Below are 20,767 nucleotides of genomic sequence, written 5' to 3'. Positions count from 1 at the left end.
TACCCCAAACTCAGTGGCTGTTTGTCTCATCTTACAGTCTTGTGTAATATACTCGTGTAGTGGTTTGCATGTCCATGTGTGCGATACGTGTAATGTATTAAACGGACAGGGCGGTTTGAATGCACCGTCAGTCTTTTCTTGTGCTCACGCAACCAGAAACCAGGGAACCATCCTCAGGTTGATGAAACTCAGAGCTTTCAGAGTCCATTTGAAGCTCAATTGTGTGGGTTTGGAAACTCGTGAATTATACCATACAGGCAGGTGAATTCAGCAAATTCGAAGTTCAATAAACTTAAAAAAAGTTCCATTTTTGCTTATGATCATGCATGGCAAACAGTGGAAAAAACACTGGCGTAGCCCCTCTATGGAAGTGTGAGAGGTTGCTACATGTGTGACAAGCATCAATCAATTTACTGTGAGTATCAAACAGCCTTCAATGGGTCCAGCATAATCCAGTTGAATCCTCTACCATGGCTTAGTGGGCTACTCCCAAGAGTGCAGTGGTGCCTTCGCAGGAGCACTTCATCTTCTCTGAAATGGATAGCAGTGTTTGACATGCTGTTCAACATAAGAATAAAGGCGAGGCCACCAGACATAGTTATGTGCCAGTGATTTCATCCTTTGCCTGGGTTTGAATCTCAGCCCAACTACAAACTTCCATCCAGGTGTTCCACAGGCAGGGTGAGGCATCAATCTGTGTGTGTCCCTCAGATGGACATTAAGCTGGTGTCCTATCTGCCAGCATTAGTTGGTGGACGTTAAAGATCCCACAATGTCCTTCGTTAAGAGAAGGCGAGCTATCGCGATCATCCTGGCCAAATTCTGGTACTTCACCAGCGACACAGCCACACCCTCAGCCAATGATGTAACTCACAGCCTTGTGCTGCATACGAAAGAATAAGATACAATATATTAGAACATTTGCCCCCCAAATATATTTTTCTTTAATCAAGCATTACAAAGTACTCATTTATCCATGAAAGTAAATGCCTGGAGTCTGCTTAATCATTAAGGTAGCTGGCTTATGATCTTAAGGTTTGAATAACAACACGTAGGTTGACGCAGCCTATCATCTTTCCGGGTATTATACAGGTTGGTCCATATAAGTTATGTGGTCCTGAAGTGCATCATTGACACGCGCACAGTGTGGGTAGGCAATGTCAATCATAAAGATCAAGTTGATACCTCACTCTTTGTCCCGAAGAACATCTACAGGCAGAATTATCCAATCTTTGTACCTGACACCAGTCACAGGACCTCTGAGAATGATGACCTGCAGATCAGTTCTTCCAGCAACTTGAATGACATTCCCAATAATCTGCCTGCTCCCACCAAACGAATCACATTGCTTAATGGCAAAATTAGAAAATCACTCCTCACTCCAATACGCCCATCGTTTCGGTCTACACAGAATCTAGACTCCTGAGTGAGAGAACATGGAACCGATGGTTCACCTTCGTCATGATGTTGCGTTTCCCAATGCATGTGCTGCTGTTCACGGCACTCAAGAGGTGATGTGGAGGATTAATCCTCTGGAACTCACACCATGGACAAAAGCCCGTTCCAAACTACTCAAGTCAAAATCTGATGGTTTATTGTTCTTTGCAGGTCATTCTGGATTTTAAAATCTCCAACAATAAATGGTATTACAATATAAAATCAAGGAAGTTGTGGGCCACAAATGATGTTTAATCGAGCTAGAAGGAGGGGGGGGATATATGTATGTATATATATATATATATATATATATATATATATATATATAGACATATATAGAGACCCACCCAGCACCCACGAGCCCAGGTTAACCCAAGTAAAGGTCATTACATTCAAGAACCTACCTTATCTAAAATAAAAGAAACGAGTGAGCTCATGTTTAAAAATCAATGCAAAGTAGTACCAACAAGCACAATGTTCACGCTTGACACTCTCAGATTGAAAAGGAAGCCTCAAATTGAAATTGTTCAAAACCGCATGACAAATAAGCCTCAACACCTATTTATTGTACATTTTCCATGAATATCAACGCCACCATCAAGCAATAACAAAAAATTGCAATAAAGGTTTTTTTTTTTTTTTCAATCCAAATTGACGGTTCGCAGACTCAGAACTGGAAACATTGCAGCAGCACCCAATTCTGCTGATCAGAGTACAATAACCCAGCATTGAACAAGTGTCCCAGTTATTCAGTAAGCCCACAGAATGAACCGTTCTCCTCCACCCACCCCCAAAAATATTCGCCATCACAATAACTGCACAATATGATGCGATCAAACATTTCGTACATAGTCCTCAAATTTGTACATTTTGATCAATTCATCCATTCATTTATCAATAACGTGCAAACGATTTGGAAATAATTATTTTCCATTGCCTAAAGTAAATAACAATCAAAGGTATTAATCAAAGGTAGTTTACGATCCAGTGAATAAAACATGCGGATTGGTTTTTAAATCAGTTGCGTTAAAACGGATGCATAAACTATGGACAATGATCAAGAACAATTCTGAAGTTGTATGAGGCATCGACAAACGAAGTAGTTCGATGATAATAGTTATTACAGCAGGAATGTTACTTTTCTGGTCTTGCATGTATACAGATGACTAATGACTACATATTTGACAAAAAAAATATGGTGGAAAGTGGTAAAACAAATGTGATGAAAACAACTATGAATTCTACCTTCTTCTTCTTTCATAACAACTCCATTTATTCCCAGTATCTTGTGGTGCCAGCCAGGGAAAGTGTTTGACCCAAGTCAATAATGAACTGGCTGACAAGGCCCAACGTATTCATGACTGAAGGGGACAGGAATTTGGAATTTGAACAGGATGCCGACGAATGTGAACAAAAAAAACAGAACGGCTCCATGAAGTCATAAACCACAGCAGACTTGAAATGAAAGCAAATTTCTTTTGTTGCTATTGTCCTTGGTTTCGAGAAATGTATTTAAAAACACCATGCTCGATTTCAATGACAAGGGATAGTTGGGGTAATAGTCATAACTGCATTTCCCAATCAAGAACAGAATGAGGAGGGGGGGAGGAGGGAGAGCCCCCCCCAAAAAAAAACCCAGAAGTGGTTTTAAAATTTCCCTAAGTATTTATTGTGTAATTTCCCAAAGTATTTATTGTAAATTATAATAATTTCCCAACACTGTGCAAGTATTTATTGTATTACTTGATACAAAACATTATATTATATTGCACTTGAAATTCAGCCTCAACAACTAATTGTACGGTACTTGACTGGTCATCGCCAAATACGACGGATGCCATCTTAACAATCACACCACCACAGCATTTTCTTGTACGGTTTAATTCCTCAAGAACATAAATAAAATATATTAAATGAATTCACTAATGCAGGCAGTTTGTTGACGGGATCAAAGATCATCAAAGAAGTTATGGGTTCGTGAGAGTGATGCGTAGCGACCGGCTGGTTGATAGCGGCTCTCTGTACCCATCTCCAACTCTTCCAGCGATTGGTTCTCATTGAAATCCATCGGCTCAACATCACTGAGCAGTTCGATGCGATCAGACGTCCCCAAACCCTCTTGTCCTCGAGATCGACTCGACCCCTTGGTGGTGGCATCTGTTCGGAATTTTTCCATCTCCCTAGCTACCCCTCGACGCCCATTTTCTCTTTTACCAAACCTCTCTGTCCATTCTTTTTTCCTCAAATCAGCATCTTCTTGCCTTTGCCGCTTCCGTTTCTCTCTTCGAATTAGCTCCCGTCCCTCTTCCACAAGGTCAGAGGTCAACGAATCTGAGATGAGCTCATCGCCAAGGCACTGTGGTAAACCAAGTGCACTCAAAGAGCGTGTCCCGAGATGGAAGTAAGTGGCAAGGCATACAAGAACAGTGACCATTGGGTAGTAAATGTAAACACCGTCAGCAATGAACGGTACTACGTCCATATGACCCATAATTTGTGTGTAGGCAGTCTCCTCACGTAGAAAGCGGTCCAGGTGTGAATCCAAATGCAGGAGACCGAGCAAGTTGAGGCAGAGTGGTGGCGTAAGCCGGCAGAAAAGTGAACCACTGAATAGCAAGCTGTAGTGGTTGGTCTGCTGGTGGGGAATGAGCTGAAAGATGTGAAAGAATCTAATGCGGAAGACGGTATGATAGGTGCAAAGAGAAAGGTAAAGGATGGTGAGGAAACAAGATATGTGGATGTAGGTGTAATCTTGAGCCTTCTCAGCAGCAGACAGTGCTATAGCAAAGAGCGAGAGGACGGGTGAGGCTGAGAAGAAGGTGCACTCAGACCACAGAACGGCAACGGACAATAATACCATAAAGAACGCCAAAACACGGCAGACAGCACTACGAAAAAAGCAAAACCACAGCCATTGGACACGAGCCGTAAGCACAAAGCGACCAAGGAATGTAGGTGGCTGGCTGGAAGAGGCAAGTGATCGGTGAAACTCACGGCTTGGTGAACTACTGCACAGCTCCACGTCCTCCAGATGGAATGCCTGCTCAATGAGGCGCGACCAAAGACGTGATGCACGATGGGTGCACTCGACAGCCTTTTTAACACTCTTATGCAGACTCACCAAAGAGGCTTCGCTTGGTACCGGCTTGCTGTGATCCCACTCCACCGTGCCTTCCTCCTGACGAAGTTTCTCCTGGATGTCATGGGGAAACTTTTTGATGATGGTGTCCAAGTGTCTTGATAGAATCTGGTTGTGACTGACTGCTGCCAACATCCTCTGTACGTCCTCTATACATCCAGACATCTTGTCATCGGCTTCTACTCTCTCTGTGGCAAGCCGTGCTGCTGCCAAGTAGGCTCGATGAAGCCGCTCGACTCCTCCAGCCTGCCGCCATAAACTGCGTGGTACCTGGGTAGTTCCAGGGAAAGGAAAAAACACGATTAGTCAACAGGATTCCCAACAACTATCCTGAGGTTCTTGAGTTATCTTTAACACGAGCTTACTTCTCTTTTGGCATATATTCAAAAGTAATACCAGCATGAATTGATCACACTCAATTAACCAAGATGCCGCTGGTTTACTTGGCAGTAATTAGGAAATCAATTGCCATGGTTTAACATATAGTTTTACATAAAATTCAGATCTTTACTTCCATATCATGGTCCTGTTAAAACCAAATCATAAGGCCATCTCCATTGGTTAGTAACGAACGAGCAAAGTTCAAGAGAGATCCCCTCCGTTCAAGGTTGTGTAACACATGGGATTAAAAACTAATAAAAAGAAAATGTAATTATCAAGATATTTACAGATAAAAACGCTGGGACAACATGAGGGATCTTAAAAAGTCATCAATGCATTAATTGGAAGTTAATGAGAAAGGGATACATCAATCAGATACGAGGAAATTAATCTTCGATACTATCAAAGAAGCCATGCGTGCGTCCGTGCGAGTTCAAGATCCCTCTCCACCTTGAGATCCCTCAACACCCCGAAGACCCTTTAAGGCTCTAAATGGTCTTACAGCATTAATAACACCCCCCCCCAAAGACCCTAATGACTCCTATGACCCTTGAACCCACTGAACCTTGGCAGCCGTTTTATGAACCGCTATTCAAACCTCCATATACCCGAGCGGCCGGATTTTTCTCCAGGAAGCCCAGGGTGGGAGAGCCGAAAGTCAAGGAACTCAGGGTTCAAAGGGTTAAGAACAAAGATATTTAGTCACCAAATACGTCTAAGACCCTTTAAGACACCTCAAGTCCCCTAAGACCCTGTAGATCCTATGGACCGGAACCCTAAGACCCCTATGACCTTCTGTCTGAAGGCCTTCTTGCAAGAACATTTGAGAATCACCAACCATAATCAAAAGCAGAAACCATAACCCACCTAAGTACCAAGCTTCGTAGGCACAAAACAGAATAAATAAATTAACTTTCTGTCGTTTTATTTTTCAGGTTCTGCTTATCTTGGTTGGTAGCAAGAGAGAAAAGGCACACATGGCAGAAAGAAATGTTGGTCCAAGATCCAAGTATCCAAGAAAAAACGGTTTCCATGACAACAATTTCACCCCCATTCTAATCCAAAGGAAATTCTTGTGATTTCATGATTGCCAAAATTCAGGAATTTTTCCAAGATATCATACTGAAACTTACATAGCTTATTTGTACAGTATATATGTGTAGTGCAGTATATATGTATAAAATCATCAAAATAGCCAAAAGTCAAAGTCAATGTCATCCGAAACATGCAAAATACCTATTAGGTGGCAATTAGAAAATGTATCAACCAACTTTGTTTCGCATAACATTCAATCACGTAAAACACTTGAGGCACATTTTAGAAAAAAAAAAAAAATCACCAAATCGCTGTTTCCATGGCAACTATTGATTATTTGAATTTCGAAAGCATCGTGCTATCCATGACATCCACGATATCTGAACCCAACAATATTTCTTCTTCTGAGCAGACCACCATTGTCTACAAGGTAAACATGTACCACATGTCATGTTTCACATCATCACTTTACAATTAATTCCCATTTCTACCAATACACACTCCAAAAAGAAATTGCTCATTTGAGGCGAGACATCTACGAACCTGTCGGAGACGGGTATGCTGCTAGTATATATTAAAAGTAGCCAGATTTCTCCGTCCGTCCGTCACGTTCTCTTCACTGGGACATCATTACACCGTTACATCTGGGACATCATAATGGCGCTATGCCTATTGCTCGGCTAGGATGGGCACATCATCCTGGCGTCCATCAATCAACCCATCCCGTCACTGACAGCAGTTTAGCAACACAATCCATACATGTGATGCTCCCTGACGTTCATAGGCGACGGGCTGAACACCAGACGCAAGGCGTAGGGATGACAGATTTAGTAAGATGGTGCTTAGCTAGGACTTTACAGTGGTGTACAATTCATGACTCGATGAGAATTTCATTTTGCAACCTATGGCGGGGGTGGGGGGGAGGGGAATATAAAAATAAAATGAAAAAAAAGGACGTAATGCTTGATCCGTGGGAACATAAAACAAATTCATAATAACGATATGCCTGGTGTTGGCTTAATGGTTAGGGTGACAGGTTTGGGATCCTAGGATTCCAAGTTCAAATCCTGCTAGGTGGTTGAATTAATACCAGGTGGGGTTGACTCAGCCTGTCATCCTTCTGAGGTCGGCAAAATGAGTACCAGCTTGCTGGGACGACTGAGCCAATCGAGTATCCTGCACGGGAGTGGCCACCCGTCCAGGATTGTGCCCAATAGTCCAGGAGACTGCTTCAGCAGCACCAACGCTCTGTATAGAGTATGGTCCCAATGAGTGGACCATAGGGCTGGGCAATATATTGTTTTAACATCGATTAATTATCTCGTCTGTCCAAATAGCACCGATATAGCGTTATGTCGGCATTGCTCAATCACTGATACTAATGTTGCATGCCCAGGCAATAATTGGCGCTGGGGGGTGGGGGGGGAGTACACACTATGTATATAAACCTAATGATGACCCACTGCACGCAGGCCCGAACATATAGTTGATAATCGACATTTAATCTGTCCTGAAATTGATTTAAACACTTTTGTGTGCTCTTATTGAAAGCGGTGTTTGTCATTGTCAAACACATAATCATATTAATGGGTATTTTTGACGATTAATCGCAGTTTTGCAGAGTGGCAAAGAAGCCACGATGGCCCGATATCAGACTTCATCTATACTGAATAATGCATATCAAAGTATCCGGATTTCTCCGTCCACTGTCGCTCTGCCTGTCACACTTTTTGCTGTGATGTCATTACGATAAATGACATCTTTTTTTTTTGTATACCTTGTCGAAGCTCGTATGAGAGCGAACACACAACTCACAGCAAGGGGGCATGAGACAAGAGGGGTGGGAGTGGAAGGGACAAAACAGTGGGGAACAGACACATTAGGTGAACTGTGGAAGGGAGAGGGATGGGGATGGGACGGGGAACATGGCAAAGAGAAGATGGACATTACAGGGACTTTCAGGAAGGAAAGCAGGCGATTGAAGGAAGTGGGCTTGGGTGGATTATCGGGGGTAGAAAAGATCGAGGATTTGGATGGGGGAAGATAAGAGGTGGTGGTGAACATCTGTTTTGAAAGCCTGGAGGGAAGAATGGGAAAGAATAGAGTGAGGAAGTTTATTCCAAAGGCGGGAAAAAAGAGGAATGAAAGAGTGAAGATGAGCAGCGATTCGTGATTTTGGTAGTTTTACCAGAAGGGGGTTGTTGGCGGACCTTGAGCGCCCTGTGGAAGTGTGGTGGGGACAAATCGCAGAGAGAGCAGGGGGGGAGCAAGGCTGGAGAGGAGTCGGTAGAAGACAGAAAGACCACCGACCAACCTGCGGTGATTGAGTGAGAGGCCCAAAGACTCAGCTTCATTGCGGGAGATGCCGATGATCTTAAATGCCCTGGTTTCGACAGCGTGAAGCCGAGAAAGGTGGGAGGCAGGAGCACCAGCCCAGAGGGGAGAGCAGTACTCCATCAGGCTACGGACAAAAGCTTTGTAAGTGGTCAGGAGCTCAAGAGGGCCGAGGAAGGACTTTGCACGACGGAGGATTCCCAGTCGGCGACTGGCTTTTGGGGCGAGGTTGGAAATGTGACTTTCCCAGGAAAGGTCATGGCAGATAGTGAGACCCAGAAGCTTGAAAGAAAAGACTTCTTCCAGAGGATTGTTGAGAAAGTGTATGAGGGGGTTTTGTAAACAGTCCTTTCGAAGAGACATAGTGAGAGTGTGAGATTTGTCCGGATTGAAAGACATGTTCCACGTGTTGGACCAGTTTGTGATTTTATCCAGATCTGCAGTGAGTGAAGAAGCTGCTGCTTGCCGGTCTGAGGGATGACAGATGGTACGGCAGAGGGTGGAGTCGTCGGCAAAGAGAAATAGAGGATTTTCCAGAGAGTCGGAGAGATCATTGATGAAAACCAGAAAAAGAACAGGGCCCAGAACGCTACCTTGAGGAATTCCAGCCTGCACAGGAAGAGGGGATGAAAGAACTCCATTTAGGGCCACACGTTGACTGCGACAGGAGAGGAAGTCTGCGAGCCATGGGAAGAGAGTTTGGTGAGTAGTGCAGGGTGCCAGACTGTGTCAAAAGCACGTGATATGTCCAGGGATACGGCTCGGATTTCCTGTCTGGCATTGAGGACCTCCATCCATTGATGGGAGAGCAGAAGCAGCATATCCAGGGTAGAGTGACCTGGTCTGAAACTAAATTGATGATTGGAAATCAAGCCATTGGAGAAGAGGAAGGATTTCATGTCTGAAGCGATGATGGATTCCATTACCTTGCTGATGATTGGGAGAAGGCTGATTGGTCTGTAGCTACAGGGATCTGTTTTTGCACCTTTTTATGCAGGGCAGTGATGTTAGCAGATTTCCAAGCAGATGGCAGATGACCTTGGGCAAATGAGAGGGTGAATAGAACAGAGAGAGGGTGAGCAAGAGCAGAAGAGCAGGCTTTGAGGACACGTGGGCTGATGCCGTCTGGACCGGTTGCAGAATCTGACTCGAGGTTTGAAAGCAAGCTCTCCACCTTGTCAGGAGAAAAGGATACAGAGTCCAGGGACAGTTGGGTGCGACTGGGTAAAGTGGGTCGAGAAAGTGATGGGTTTAGGACACAAGATTTAGCTGCAAACACCGAGTTTAGACATTCAGCTTTATCACGTGTGGTATCAGCAGTGCGGCCATTTGAGGTAAGGGAGGGGATGGAGGGGGAACATACACCAGAAACAGATTTGATTAAACGCCACCAGGATTTTGAAGAGGGAGAGAGGTTTGAGAGTTCAGACTTGAGATGAGAAAGATGTTGCTTTCTTGCTCTCCTGAGGGTAGATACACACTTGTTCCGAGCTTTGTGGAAGGAACTGAGATTGCCCTCAGTTGGGTTTGCTTTCCATGAAGCAAAGGCAAGTTGTTTCAGGACAACTGCCTGGGACAGCACTGCATCTAGTGCTAGGTTCGGCCTCTATGGATGTGCACGTTATCGTGGCATCCAGTACTTAACCCATCACATGCTCATGTTTCTTTAAAGTTTTTTTTTCTTTGTTTACGATTGTGGTTGGGGGGCATGAAATGCACATTGTGCAAGATGGTGGGGAGGGGGCAGGAAGGGGATGAAAGTTACCTTAAATACTTTGTCCGAGACATACCATAGTTCATGCACAGACGAGCGGACTGCTCGTTGATGGTCGCTGTAGGACTGCAGGGTCGACCGGAGTGCTCAGTTCCTCAATATCAATCATAGGTTTGTCGTAGCATCTTTGAAGTTGCAGCTCAAGTCCAGAAGAATGGTACCATCCCAGCCAAGGCTGGAAAGTTGGAAAACTCAAGGATGAGAGGGTAGCTGAATAGTTTGTGAACAGGCTGGATGGGGATTGGGGGGGGGGTCTGGGTGTTTTTAGGAATCCTGAGGAGTTGTGGAGTGCCAACAAGACTATCATCCTTGATGTTGGTGATGGATATCTTGGAACCCACCATCAGGTGAAGAAGAACATTGTCTCCCAAGGGACACTGGATACCATTGATCAGTCACAGGGCCAGGCTTAATTGCAGAGCTGAGCTGTTCAGGGAGTAAAGGCGTAAAACTGTACATGCACTGAGGGTGGACAAGGAGGCCTATGTGCGAGGAATCTGTGAGGAGGTAGAGCATCACTTGCGGCCAAGTTTCAGACATTAAATCCTTCCTCTTCTCCAATGGCTTGACTTCCGATCATCAATTTGGTTTCAGACCAGGTCACTCTACCCTGGATATGCTTATTCTGCTCTGCCAACAATGGATGGAGGACTTCAATGCCGGACATGAAATCAGAGCCATATCCCAAGAAATATCGTGTGCTTTTGACATGGTCTGGCACCATGCCCTGCTCACCAACTCTTTTCCTATGGTATCCAAGGCCATCTCCACTCATAGCTTGCAGACTTCCTCTCCTGTTGCAGTCAATGTGTGGCCTGAGATGGAGTTCTCTCATCCCCTTTTCCTGCCCAGGCTGGAATTCCTCAAGGCAGCGTTCTGGGCCCTGTTCTTTTTCTGGTTTTCATCAATGATCTCTCAGACTCTCTGGAAAATCCACTTTATCTCTCTGCTGATGACTCCACCCTCTGCCGAACCATCTGTCATCCCTTAGACCGGCAAGCAGCAGCTTCTTCGCTCACTGCAGATCTGGATAAAATCACAAACTGGTCCAACACGTGGAACATGTCTTTCAATCCAGACAAATCTCACACTCTCACTTGGTCTGTCTGAAAAATCCGTTTGGAACCCCCCCACCCCACTTCATTGACTTTCTCAACAATCCTCTGGAAGAAGTCTTTTCTTTCAAGTTTCTGGGTCTCACTATCTGCTATGATCTTTCCTGGGAAAGCCACATTTCCAACCTGGCTGCCAAAGCCAGTCGCCGACTCGGAATCCTCCAACGTGCAAAGTCCTTCCTCGGCCCACCTGAGCTCCTGACCACATACAAAGCTTTCGTCTGCAGCCTGATGGAGTACTGCTCTCCCCTCTGGGCTGGTGCTCCTGCCTCCCACCTTTCTCGGATTCACATTGTGTAAACCAAGGCATTTCGGATAATTGGCATCTCGAGCGATTAGGGTAAGTCTTTGGGCCTCACCCTCTCACCGCAGGCAGGTCGGTGGTCTTTCTGTCTTCTACCGTCTCCTCTCCGGTCTCACCCCCCCCCTGCTCTATCTGTGATTTGTCCCCACCATATTTCCACAGGGCACTCAAGGTCCACCAACAACCCCCTTCTGGTAAAACTACCAAAATCACGAATCACTGCTCACCTTCACTCTTTCATTCCTCATTTTTTCCACCTGTGGAAGAAACTCCCTCACTCTGTTCAATCCCAATCTTCCCTCCAGGCCTTCAAAATCCTCGATATTTTCTACCCCCATTAATCCACCCCAAACCCACCTACTTCAAATTCCCTGCTTTCCTTCCTGAAAGTCCCTGTAATGTCCATCTTTTATACCCCGTGTTCCCCGCCCCGGCCGGGGCGTTCCATGTCAAGTGTACACATTTTTCAGCAAAATTTTGACACATTGTCTCAGATTTCACTCTTTTTTTGTGCAAGTGTTTGTATCCACGGTAAAACATTATGTGTCAATTTTCAGACGTGGGGGGCCATCAGGGCCCATTTTAGCCCCCCCGCCCAAATTTGGGCACCCCTGGTTGACCCACAATCTTCCAGTGGCCATATCACATGTTGTAGTGGTCCGATTTAGATGATCTTGGTATCAAAATGCTCGCAAAAGCGAGATCTTTCGAATCGCGTAAAGTAAAATCACTCCGAAACAGTATTTCAAAAAGTGATAGTTTGGGGCGCCCTTTCACCTTGGGCCCCCACCCCCCTGCCAAACCGATGATCTCGATTTTTTCATGTGAGACTACCCCTTCATCTACTCCAACACCTCGGCATAAATGAAAATGGGATCTCAATGGGTTCAAGTGTGATGATGGTTTTATTGTTCGGGTTCCACATATCACCAATTCTTGATTCGACATTGGGCGACGTTTGCCGTCATCGTTCCAATGACGTCACCTGCTGGCAGGCGACTTTATGTCTGAAATCGACAATCATCATCTCTGGACTATATATATATATATTGCATCATTTGCAAAAAAATTATTCTGCCTATTGTGCTATTGATTTTTAAGTGTACATCTTTTGTATAACCCTCATCGAATTAAGTATAAATGTGATAATCTCAATTTCTGCAGATTTTGCAGTTAGCATGGTGACTGAAGATCGAAAGGAGTTCCGAAAATACTGTTGTGATCCGTGAAGCTGCCATAAAACGAAACAACGAAAAGATCTTCGCAATGTGTCAAATGATATGTTGATGAAATTTTCTTCAAAGGTGAAGAAAAATGACAGACTTTATACTTCGTGCAGAAAAAAACTCTCAGTTGTCACCAGAGCGTATTGAAGAATCATCTTCGACCAGTCCGAAATTATCATTAGAAGGTACTATCGAAGGCATTGCAGAATCTATTTCGACAGATGAGGACGAGGAGGTTTTTGAGCGAGAAGCAGAAGTTGATCTATTAAGCCAGTCGTTATCGATGATAGGTGAAAGCCCATTCGACAAACGAAAGGCGGAAAGGAACCCAGGGTACGTTCCTGAAAAGCGAAGTAAAGTGGAAGATTCTGTGCGAAAGAAATTAGAACTAGTTGCTGGACCAAGCACTGCGGAGAAAACACAAAATACAGCGTCAAAATGTGATGAAAACTGCATGCCAGAGGTGATCAGAAGCCTGAAAGAAAAATACGTTGTTTCGAGCCGTTCAGAGCAAATACGTATACTGACAACATTTGCTAGGAATATGAGCATCATAGGGATGATGAGTAAATTCAGTTGCTGCCAAGAATTTAGAGAAAGAAAATGGTATGCTTTCGTCTCCAAATCCCAAACAGGGTAAACTATTGCGTGACGAAGTGAAATCTGCCGTAACCGAATTTTAAGCCGTTGTCACACCTTGACGATTTAGCCAACGTATGCCGACGTATGAAAAATGTCTAAAACGCTGGCACACGTCGAATACGTTATGGGTAAGTTTTGTATACGTTAAAAGCACGCTGAAGCACGCTGGCATACGTCGTAGTACGCCGAGCTCGTCGACAAATTTTAACATGCTCAAAATTTTTTGACGTATGCCAGCCTATGACTTTTTATTGCCAGCCTTTTAATTATATTATATTATAACCGCACCAGAAATCGAAGTGTCAACATCACCGTCATGCCAAAGAAAAAAAACCTTGGGGTCTGGAACACTGAAGGGTTCCTCCTGTGAAGCCCATTTTTATATACCAATTCCCCGAAACGCTGCCAATACGCAATTATACAGTAGCTGTAAGTTAGAAACACGTTCAGTAAGTTCTGTGGTCGTCCGGAAGACGTCAAATATGTCTACATACATCAATGTGCGTTGGAGATACGTCACACATAGGTTCAAAGCACGTTACTCATACGTTAGAAATAAGTTTCGGGTACGCTAAACATTACCTCGACGAATTTCGACTTATGAGTAACTTACAAGTAACGTGTGTCGACGTGTGTCAACGATCGCATAACGTGCCGACAACTTATGGCCAGCGTATGCGGAACGTGCAAGTCATACGATGGCACACGTCAAAAAATTTTGAGCATGCTTAAAATTTCTCGACGTGCTCGGCGTACTACGACGTATGCCAGCATGCTTCAGCGTGCTCTTAACGTATACAAAACTTACCCGTGACGTATTCGACGTGTGCCAGCATATTCGGCAAATTTTTCATACATCGGCATACGCTGGCTAAAACGTCAAGGTGTGACAGGGCATGACGGTGATGTTGACACTTCGATGTCCAGTGCGGTTACGATTTGAATCGTCGAGCGGCAGCCTTTTAATAGGCTACGCCACGTGATCGTCGGCGATACACTGCCGCGCTATGCATACGTTAGACTATCGTTGGGCATAGCTTGTGAATGCCAACAACACGCTAAGCATTCGTTGGTACAAGTTATCTATATGTTATTGAAACGTTCTGTGTACGTTACTAATACGTTATGCATACGTCCAACTCGTGATGAATACACCAAAAACTTTTTTAATAACATCAATAGTTCAGTGTACGCCAGCGTTTTACATACATTTTGATATGTTGCCATACGCTGGCTAAAACGTCAAGGTGTAACAGCGGCTTTACCGAAGTGATGAAGTCAGCAGAATAATTCCGGGAAAAAAGAACTGTGTGGTGGTCAGGAATGAACATGGAAAAGACAAAATTCAAAAGCGCCTGGTACTAAACAATCTCAAGGAACTGTTTCAGAAATTCAAAGAGAAGAACCCTGGCTTGAAAGTTGGATTCGCGAAGTTCGCCATGCTCCGTCCCTCGGAGTGTGTCCTGGCCGGTTCAGGTGGTACACACAGTGTATGTGTATGTACGATACATCAAAATGTGAAACTCATGATGTTTGGTTCCAAAATGCCACAAATAGCCAAACTTCCAAGCTATCATCATGTGATTGCATGCATAGTTTATAACCCAGCACAACCGGCATGTTATTTCAGAACTTGTGAAAGTTGCCCATCAATTGAAGACTTCAAAACCGAGCTACTGAGTGCTTATGAACTAGAGCATATTGATGAAATTCAGTTTAAACGGTGGACATCCACCGACAGATCTGAACTGAGCTCCATGGTCCTGCCTTTGGAAGAATTCATTAATCAATTCTGTGAACGCGCGGTGAAATTAGTGAGACACGACTTCATTGCCAAGGCCCAATCTCAGTTTCTGAAAAATAAGAAAGACGAAATCGGTGAAGGAGAATTTGTCATTATTGGAGACTTCTCAGAGAACTATTCGTTTGTCGTACAGGATGCGGCCCAAGGATTCCATTGGAACTGCTCTCAAGCGACAATTCACCCCTGGGTCTACTATTTCAAATGGGACGATGGCAAATTAAACCACGATTCGTTCACGATTATATCAGAATGCAATACTCACAACGTTCTCTCAGTCCACCTCTTCCAAAGAATGCTCATTGAACACTTGAAATCTAGCTTTGGAAATGTAAAGAAACCTGACTATTTCTCAGACAGTTGCGCTGGCCAATATAAGAATTGCAAAGCCTTCATAAACCTATGTCGTCACAAATCAGAGTACGGCATTGACACAGAATGGCATTTTTTGCCACAAGTCATGGCAAGGGCCCTTCAGATGGCGTGGGAGGTACAGTCAAATGAGAAGCAACACGTGAGAGCCTGCGTAGGCCTCACGACAGTCAAATTATTTCTCCAAAAGATCTTTTCGCCTTTGCTGAAAATGGTTTGAATGAAATGAAGTTCGGTTACGGGATCCAAGAGGCATATGATGAGGAAGAACGAAATCTGGAAGAAAGGTTAAAAACGGCCAAAACCATAGCTGGAACTCAAAATCTTCATGCTTTCATCCCAATTTCTGAAACTGCTCTTCAAGTACGCGAATTTAGCCCTTGCGAGGAACACCGTATCGAGTCAGCTATTTCAAAATCTACACCAACTTTTAACGGGAAACTCTCAGGTTATGTCACAGTGCACTATGATGGAACATGGTGGCTTGCCTGCATCATGGAAGCCTTTCAGGATACTCATGAAGTGAAAGTGAATTTTCTTCACCCAAACGGGCCCACAAATAGTTTCTTTTTTCCTGACATTGAAGATCACTGCATTTTCAACATTTCTGATATACTTCTTTCAGTAGAACCAAAAACTGCGACAGGTAGAACCTACACAATCAGTAAAAAAGAAACACAGCTGTCAAATAAAACATTGGTTGGCAAAAAAAATCTTGACTATAATATGCAAGGAAAAACTCTAACTCGTACTAGTATCGCTTCCAGTTCCTGCATGTGCATGTGGAAAATGTATGTACAATATACTGATATAGTGTATTGGAAATCTTGTGTTCAAATATTGTGCTATGTGTTGTGGCGTAATGTGTGTCCAGCACCCAGAGTCCCCGAACAATAAAACCATCATCACACTTGAACCCATTGAGATCCCATTTTCATTTATGCCGAGGTGTTGGAGTATATGAAGGGGTATTCTCACACGAAAAAAAATCGGAACCATCGGTTTGGCTGGGGAGCGGGGGCCCGAGGTCAAAGGGCACCCCAAACTATAACTTTTTGAATTACTGTTTCGGAGCGATTTTACTTTTCGCGATTCGAAAGATCTCGCTTTTACGAGCATTTTGATCCCAAGATCAGCCAAATCAGACCACTACAACCTGTGATATGGTCTCTGGAAGATTGTGGGGCAGCCGGGGGCACCCAAATTTGAGGGGCCCGTAAAATGGGCCCACAGGTCTAAAAGTTGGTATTTTGAGTTTTTTTTCACCCAAGTGAATAAATGACCAACATATGGGGAGAAAATGAGTTATTAGTGTTGGGAGGGTGTGTACACTTGACATGGAATGCCCCTGGTCAGATATCGTGCCGAACGAGCATTTGCTGAGAAAGACTCAAATGAGATTTTTTATCTGCATAGTCCGTGGGCATCAGCTGTGGCTATATGAACAAGTGACTCGTTTTCCTGATGCTAATCCTGCTCACCAGATTCTCAGCGAGGGAGCCTCGTGGGTGGAGGATGCCAACGGGTCGACCACGTGCCTCGTGTTTGCAGCAGGATTTTTTTGGTATACGTAGTTGAGGTTCAAATATATGGGAGCGATGGGCCAGGCATCTGCCTTGGGTATAGTTAGATGAAGGCCCCTGAAATACCGGTGGAAAGTAGACACAGCGATGGACTGCTCTGTCACATGCTCCCATACCTGACCTGACTTATCGAGTTTTAGAAATGTATTATCGTGTTGACAATATTTTTTTCAATCTTATCGATACGATCATATCGAGATATTGCCCAGCCCCAATTCATATTGTTTTTCGGTGAATAAGTGTGCGTCTTACTAAAATTAACGCTGGGCTGTTTGCAGTAAACAAAAAGTTTCTGGAATAAATAAATAAATAAAAAAATACAGTATCAACTGTAAATAAACTGTAACATGTATAAATTATGTTGTTCAACTACCGTCAGCGAAGTGACGGGTTCAAAGGTTCAGATTGAATGAAAATTTTACGCTCAGCGAGACACATTTACAATAATTTTTTTAAAACATCAAAACACGACTTGGTCTTGTGTTTCAGCATGAAGCGTGGTAGTGGTTGGCCTTCATATCTGAAGGTGGCTTTTCACATGAAATGTGTGAAGCACATGGTTGATTTCAATGATTCCGTTACAGTGCAGAAACTGCTGAACCACACTGACATAGTAACCTGTATAACCTGGTCAAGCAACCTCAAAGAAAAACAGATTACCTGCTACCCGCAGTCCGGGCAGGAGTTTGTAATTTTTTTCAGGGTGCCAGCGATAGCAGCTCGCCTACTCTTCACGAAGGACACCATGGGATCTTTATTGTTCACAAACTCATGTTGGCAGACAGGGATGGCAGTTTAATGTCCACTACATTGATGAATCACCCTGCCTGTGAAACACTGGAAAGACAGTTTATAGCTGGGTCGTAAAAGCCTGGTGTTGGCTTTGTGGTTAAGGTGGCGGCTTGGGATCTTAGGGTCCTGAGTTCAAGCCCCGTCAGCCGCTGAATACACCAGGGGGTTGACTCAGCCTGTCATTCTTCCGAGGTCGGCAAAATGAGCACCAGTATACTGGTAATAGGGGCACTGAATCAGCGGCATAGCTGCGTCCTAACCAATGATGCAACCATCAGCCATAGGCTGCAAAAGAGAGAGAGAGAGAGCGAGAGAGAGCGAGAGAGAGCGAGAGAGAGAGCGAGAGAGAGCGCGAGAGAGAGCGCGAGAGAGAGCGCGAGAGAGAGCGCGAGAGAGAGCGCGAGAGAGAGCGCGAGAGAGAGCGCGAGAGAGAGCGAGAGAGAGAGCGAGAGAGCGCGAGAGAGAGCGAGAGAGAGCGAGAGAGAGCGAGAGAGAGAGCGAGAGAGAGAGCGAGAGAGAGCGAGAGAGAGCGAGAGAGAGCGAGAGAGAGCGAGAGAGAGCGAGAGAGAGCGAGAGAGAGCGAGAGAGAGCTGGGTCGAGATTCGAACCTCAAATGGGGAGTCGCTTGAAGCAAACAAGCTTTATGGAATCTCAACTAAGTCATGGGCTTGAAATGAGGTGACATTCGATTTAAAAAAAATAAAATAAAATTGATGACACTCAAAATGAAGCATCTCCCAGACACAAACAAACAAAAAAAAATGTTCCAAGAAGAAACAATTGCATGACGATGAGGACATATAGATCAATAAAAAAGCATTTGTCGAGAGGCAAGGCCAGCTGACTGTACAGGGATTGCAAAATCACCTCCAGCAGACCACGACCCAGGAGGAGGATGACGAGAAGCAGACCCCACGTGTTGCTGGCGGCAGCGCACAAGCTCCGCAGGCGGAAAGCATCCAGGTGAACGTTGGTGGCCACGAGCACGTAAATGAGCAGCGAGGTGAAGATGAGCAGGTACGAGCCGTAATAGATGGCGTTGGCGAGCAACGCGCTGCGCACCTTCCCCATGACGGAGAAATCTGCAGCCGCCGAGAAGGACTGCATGAAGGGCAACAACAACCAGGTGAGGCACTGCGACGTCCAGTAGACCACGTGCCAAAATGTCGGCAGCACCCGAGACGGGAGGAAGCTCCAGGGCTCGTGGCAGAGGGAGTCTGAAGAGCCGTTCATCGAGCCGTTGTCACGCTCACGGTCCCGACACTGCTTGTAGATGGTGGTGGCGACGTCGAGCGGGAGCGTGGCCAGCGTCAGGCAGGATAAACACCAGGCCATGGTGGTGGCCACGAGCACCAACTTGCTTTGTCTGCGCACGTCACCATAACGACGGAGCAGCAGCAACGACACCAAGATCGCCAGGACGACCTCGCCGAGCAACAACCAGCTGGACATGGCGTCCCGCACCTTTCTCTCCCTCTCTCTATATGTATATATAAATATATGTACAGTACACTGCGATCGTCGCTATCCTACGTCATCGACTAAATATTCCAATCCGGCCGAGCCAGTCTCACCCGAATCGTAATCATGTCGACCGCCGATCACTTCCCTCTTCTTGTTCTGCCGGATTTCTCGATTTTATAATAATTTTTTTAATTCCTCACAAACTGAACGTCTCCCGCTTCCCTCTGCGTTTCGTTTTTACCTCAGCGAACCTTCCACTGTATCCTGTTTCCGACAAGGCCGCTCCGCTGCCCTGAGAGGCTGAGATGCCGCGTCATCATCACCTCAGATAAGGCCGAAAGAGTGTTCATCCTGCCGCTTCCTTATTGGTCAAGTAAAAAAATTAATACATTATAATTTGTACGTATTTGGTTAATAAAATACACCACATGATCACGTGTATTTGCGTCAGGTAATGTGTTGTTAAAGTTTAGCTTAAATAAATTGCCCAATCGCGTAAAAATGACGCAAACATTTTCGCTAAGAACTCTGGGTACCGGCATCGGCGCCATTGTTGTTGTTGTTGTTTTTTCCTTATTCCTTCATAATAATTTTTTGTCCGTGTCAGGGAATTGATCGTTGTGTGAAATTCTGAGTACAGCATTCTGGAGTTGGACTCGTGTTCCTCTTGTAAAATTTATTTTAAAGATTGACTTGAAAGAGACCAAGGTGGTTGAGCAGTGAGATAAGGAACGCTAATATGGAATAGGCAAAGCGGAGAAGCGAACGTAGAATTCTTCTTACAATTCGCTTCTGACTTTACCTATTACCTCAACATTACCTTCACCACAACTACACCACCGAGAACAAGATCTCATCTAAAAAAAAAATTACCTCAACATTACCTTGACAACGACAACTACACCGCCGAGAACAGGATCTCATCGAAAAAAAATTAATATTACCTCAACATTACCTTCACCACAACTACACCGCCGAGAACAAGATCTCATCTAAAAAAAAAATTACCTCAACATTACCTTCACAACAACTACACCGCCGAGAACAGGATCTCATCTAAAAAAAAATTACCTCAACATTACCTTCACAACAACAACTACATCGCCGAGAACAGGATCTCATCTAAAAAAAATTAATATTACCTCAACATTACCTTCACAACAACTACACCGCCGAGAACAGGATCTCATCTAAAAAAATTAATATTACCTCAACATTACCTTCACAACAACAACTACACCACCGAGAACAGGATCTCATCTAAAAAAAATAATATAACCTCAACATTGTAACTCAACATTATCTTCACAACAACAACTACATCGCCTAGAACAGGATCTCATCTAAAAAAATTAATATAACCTCAAC

The 20,767-nt window shown here is 44.5% G+C and overlaps 1 protein-coding gene across 1 annotated transcript; it reads right to left on the bottom strand.

The window, feature by feature from the left end:
- Positions 1-1,982: 1,982 nt before the first annotated feature.
- LMBRD2 (LMBR1 domain containing 2) lies at positions 1,983-19,863 on the bottom strand. Its single transcript, XM_085889604.1, has 2 exons — positions 18,803-19,863; positions 1,983-4,846 (listed from the first exon to the last, which is right to left on the bottom strand). Exons 1-2 carry the CDS (start codon positions 19,385-19,387, stop codon positions 3,386-3,388), a joined length of 2,046 nt encoding a protein of 681 aa, XP_085745730.1. The 5' UTR covers positions 19,388-19,863; the 3' UTR covers positions 1,983-3,385.
- Between the last annotated feature and the right edge of the window lie 904 nt (positions 19,864-20,767).

Source organism: Eptatretus burgeri, chromosome 7 (assembly GCF_056783735.1).
Source record: "Eptatretus burgeri isolate ZD-2024b chromosome 7, Ebu_testis_v1, whole genome shotgun sequence".
Taxonomy (NCBI): Eukaryota; Metazoa; Chordata; class Myxini; order Myxiniformes; family Myxinidae; genus Eptatretus; species Eptatretus burgeri.
Note: the sequence above shows the minus strand (reverse complement) of the source record. Positions and strands in the feature narration are given on the sequence as shown.

Excerpts from the sequence above, each read along its gene's own strand:
- LMBRD2 (XM_085889604.1), bottom strand. The coding sequence starts at position 19,387 with ATGTCCAGCTGGTTGTTGCTCGGCGAGGTCGTCCTGGCGATCTTGGTG. Across the intron at positions 4,847-18,802 it reads TGGGTCGTGGTCTGCTGGAG|GTACCACGCAGTTTATGGCG; the intron begins GTGATTTTGCAA and ends GGAACTACCCAG.